Source organism: Electrophorus electricus, chromosome 12, assembly GCF_041902795.1.
Source record: "Electrophorus electricus isolate QZ-2024a chromosome 12, ASM4190279v1, whole genome shotgun sequence".
Taxonomy (NCBI): Eukaryota; Metazoa; Chordata; class Actinopteri; order Gymnotiformes; family Gymnotidae; genus Electrophorus; species Electrophorus electricus.
The window spans coordinates 22,410,687-22,415,077 of NC_137508.1; the positions used below are offsets into that span (position 1 = coordinate 22,410,687).

The following is a 4,391-nucleotide window of genomic DNA, read 5'->3' on the forward strand; positions in this document are numbered from 1 at the left end:
GGGTGGGGGCTCGGCCCCCTCACCCCCTACTTGCACGGACAGGTATGTCCGTGTTGTTGGAGCTCTCCTGACATGACCAAATGGAACAGTGCATACAGAGACGGCCCTCCTTTTGTTAGGGGTGTGAAGGGCAGGCGTGTTTCAGATAAATAGCAGCACCCTCAACCTGCTAAGTCTGATACAGTAACTCAGAGTGTAGTCGCTAAAGGAACATTTGAATAGCTCTTCCTTCAGGTTCTCCAGCTGGACAAATATTGTGCTGTTTTGTTGTCTTTATGAAAGATCCTGACAATACTACATTCCTGCCTAGATCAGAAGTAAAAGTTTGTGACTTACCTCAAAGAGATTTTTTCTCCTAAACTGACAGATAGGAAAGGCTACCAAGGTACAAGTGTTTACAGCTACATTCTGCTTCGATCCGAAATCTCAATGGACTGTCAGAGGTTTCATATGTCACGGTAATGCAGCTGATCTTTTGATTCTAAGCTAATTTCATTTATTCCTCTTCAGAATTATGTTAATTTATATGTCTGTGTGGTAGATTCTTTCTCCTCTCATTGTGCTGGGCAGTGTGGTCTGTCTGGCTGTGTGCCGGCGATCCAAATGAGGCTTCTACAGTGAATCTGCAGAGCTTCATTGGCTGTGCTGTGAGAGAGTTCAGATTTACGGCGCGTAAACCAGGCTGCAGGGCCCTGCAGATCACCACCGATGCCTGCTGGGGGCGCTGTGAGACCTGGGAGGTGAGGCGCCATGGTCTCAGCCATCTCTCTCTCTCTCACACACACACACACACACACACACACACACACACACACACACACACACACACAGATTATTTCGATAAAAATACTATCCCTTGATTAAACAATCTGTCTTTACCATATAGATACCGTAGCCATGCTATGTTTCAACTGACAGTGTCTGGAGTAAGCCAGACTAATTGTTTTTTTTATTGTAAAGTTAAAATAAAGTAAGCCAAAAACAGTGTTGGCTAATTAAACCAACACATCAAAGCTAAATCAAAATTTCAATATCTGTCACTTCTGATTTTTCTGTTGTAGAAATAATTTGGAAAACTAGTACTGAAATAAAAATGAAAGAAGCTTTTAAGAATACAGTCTGCTTCTGAATAACTGATTGTATTTGAGTTGCTTTAACTACTTTAATGTGGCACCAGTTGAATAAGTTTAGCACATACTCTGTTCCAAATGACTGCTTGTGGCTTATAAACCTTTAAGGTGGTCAAATGATAGACTAACAAACAATGCAGGTTTAAAGCTATGCCTCTTTAAATTCCCACATGCCCCCACACAAAACGGATCGGTGGAATAGTGCAGTCAAATATGTTGCTGACAGTATGAACTGGAAAGAATATTTCATCAGGTCATCGATAAGCAATTCTTAAAACATTTTTTAAAAAGGAGAACCAACTTTAACTCTTTTATGTTATTGGCTGCCCCTCCTGTTTTGAACCGCTCGTCTCGGTAGAAGCCCGTCCTGGACCCGCCTTTCGTCGAGTCCCATCAGCGGGTGTGCACCTACAACGAGACGCAGCTTGTGACCGTGCGGCTACCGGACTGCGCGGAGGGCGTGGACCCCGGGTACACCTACCCAGCTGCGCTCCGCTGTGACTGCGGGCTGTGCGCTACCACCACCACCGAGTGCGTCACCTCTGTGTGAGAGTTTCACTCTCTTCGATTCTCCGTTTTTAAACGTTCGTGTGACTGAACGGTTTCGTTTATGGCGACCGTTGTACTTGTTACACCACAGATTTTTAAAACTCTTGAACTTATGGCATTGCGAAATAAGTCGAAATGTAATTAGCAAGGGAAAAAAGAAGCAGAGATTGAATATATACACAGCTTGAATCAATAAAAAAAATTTCCGCTGCAATTCTGAGTTAAATAATGTTATATAAGATGTTTATTTCTCACATGCACGTCTTTTTTTCTTCTGTATATCAGCTTTAATCATCCGGTTCATCATTAGAGGGCCACCAGGGTCATGGGGTCATTTACTAGGGAGCACACAACTGTCCTACTGGTAAATATATGAGTTGCTCTGGAAAGGAGAGTATACTGCACAGATAAGTGCAGTAAATGTTAATGCCTGTTAACAAAAAAAAAAAAAAACAAAACAAAAAAAAAAAAAAAACGTGCATTTTCCTAAAGTTTGAATAGAGTGATATTAGTAAAAAATCAATGATATATAAAAGCAAGGTGCTTAAATAAGTATTTAGGTACAGAGAGTGAGTCAAGAAAATGATCTCAGTATGAAACAGAATAATGTAGGCAATACTCACAGACTTCAGGCTTCATTCGAATATATAACAATGTTAAATTCCACTTCTAATCCCCATAACAGTGCTGTATGTGTGTGTGTGTGTGTGTGTGTGTGTGTGTGTGTTTACACCAAATACACAAAGTATCTTGGAAGAAGCAGAGATCTGTGGTGAACCATAGAACAATTCTTACACTTTTTTTAACCTAGTTAATGTTATTAGATAATACTAGATAATGTTACTTAGTACCAAAAACACTTAACCAGAGCATGTGCGTGCACGCACGCACACACACACACACACACACACACACACACACAGTTTGTCAGGACAAGGAGTCAAACATGTCACGTGTGTGTTACTTATATGTATATTTAACTGTTTCTGAGCCTAACCCAAAACCTTAACCTTAGTAATAACAAATGTTTTTAACCTTTTCAGTTGTGTGTGTCTTATTTGGCACACTACCAGCTTTCCAAGACAATCAGGACATTTTTGTCCTAAAAATATATAAGAAGAAACATGGACACAGACACACAAGTGCATTCTCTTTCTCCACTTTAAGTCCTCCTTACCCGAGATGCCCATCCCATAATGCACTGCACTGAGTACATTGTGCCACACCCACAAACAGCTGGCAGCCATGAGCTCTGACATTTTTTTCTTCTCCTCCTTCCTCTCTAGCTCCGCCTCTCTACCCCTGGCATCTCTTGTGCTTCAATTACTTATTCCACAGTTGTGCTGCACCAGAGCTTGGCCCCACATAACCTCATTACTTTAAAGTGCTCGTCATAACGCTGCTCTGTGTGACAAATGTTCCGGTAACTCACTGGGAGTCTCACTTTATGCTCCCGTTCCTCTGCATCAGCTGGAGAGGAGACATAAACAAGTCTTGAATGCAAGTACACTTACCTGTTAATTCACCTTTAGTGCAGAATTTACAGAACTCGGTTACTTTGTAGGCTGCTTCTCAAGAATTCACAACGCATTGCTTTTATTATTATTATTAATTACGCACTCGATGTATCTAATGTATCTAAATACTTGGCAGTAAGGCACATAGGACCTGATGGAAGTTTTTTTTTTAACTTCATGATATTTTTGTTTCTTTTTTTGTAATATTGGTGAAGGTTGATTATTGTCTCTCATTGTGGAGCAGGTTCCCAAAATGCCACATCACATTAACATCAGTTGGCTGAGCCTCAACCACATCTATAGTCATAGTGTAATTAAGAAAATGACCCCCTGTCATATAATTTCCATAAAATTAGCCATTAAATGAAAATCTCTATGTATGCTGTGGCATTTGGAAAAAAAGTGGAAGGTTTTATTAGTGCAGGATACTTAGTCAGTGATCACTGTGAAGATAAAAATACTTTCACCATGACAAAGGAAGTTTTTAAAAATTTGTCTCACTATGCTTCTCTGGGAGTTTTCTGAAGCTTCTGAAAGTCTGAAGGGTGCTTGCACGGGTGTTGGCTTTAAAAGCCTGTTTTAAAAAACTCCCACAGATGCGTCTCCAAGAAGGAGGCGCTAACATACGAATTCAGCCCACTGTCTTTCTTCCGTTTAATTTTTCTCTCCCTAAATTATGCTTTTTGCCGCTGGGTGCTCCCTGGATCTCACACTACGGAGTGGCAGGAAATAGGACCCTTTATGACATAGTTTGTCTGTCTTAATTACACTCAGACGCAATATACGCGACACACGAAACCGCGGCAGCTGCTTATTAGCACCACATCTGCCTCCAATGTGAAGGAGGAGTCAGGCACGAGACCGGCACACGGCCCCGGTGTGATTTTCGGAAGCTGATTCCATGGTGACAGAAGCGGCGGCTACGCTAAACTCCGGAGGTCCGGAAGGGATTTTGACTTCAGATCAGAGGGCAGTTAGTTAGACAGAAAGACTGTGTCGTCTGCCACCGGCTAGATCACTGAGCGCTGCACATCTCTTAAAGTGCTGAGGAATGACGGCAGCTCCAGCATTTTTTAATCATACTTTCAATCATATTTATTTGAGTAATAAATGATGAGAAGCCCCAAAACTGTGTTTACCCAAAGGACCCAAAGATATGAGGACCATCCAGATACAGCAGCTGACTGATCATATG

General features: G+C 41.5%; 1 protein-coding gene across 1 annotated transcript; it reads left to right on the forward strand.

Moving 5' to 3' along the window:
* The first annotated feature begins 220 nt into the window (after positions 1–220).
* On the forward strand, positions 221–4,185 carry gphb5 (glycoprotein hormone subunit beta 5). Its single transcript, XM_027007096.3, has 3 exons — positions 221–458; positions 542–740; positions 1,489–4,185. Exons 1-3 carry the CDS (start codon positions 430–432, stop codon positions 1,678–1,680), a joined length of 420 nt encoding a protein of 139 aa, XP_026862897.2. The 5' UTR covers positions 221–429; the 3' UTR covers positions 1,681–4,185.
* The last annotated feature ends 206 nt before the right edge of the window (positions 4,186–4,391 follow it).

Coding starts and splice junctions, on each gene's coding strand:
- gphb5 (XM_027007096.3), top strand. CDS start 430: ATGGACTGTCAGAGGTTTCATATGTCACG. Junction 459..541: donor CAGAGGTTTCATATGTCACG/GTAATGCAGCTG, acceptor TCTGTGTGGTAG/ATTCTTTCTCCTCTCATTGT. Junction 741..1,488: donor GGCGCTGTGAGACCTGGGAG/GTGAGGCGCCAT, acceptor TCGTCTCGGTAG/AAGCCCGTCCTGGACCCGCC.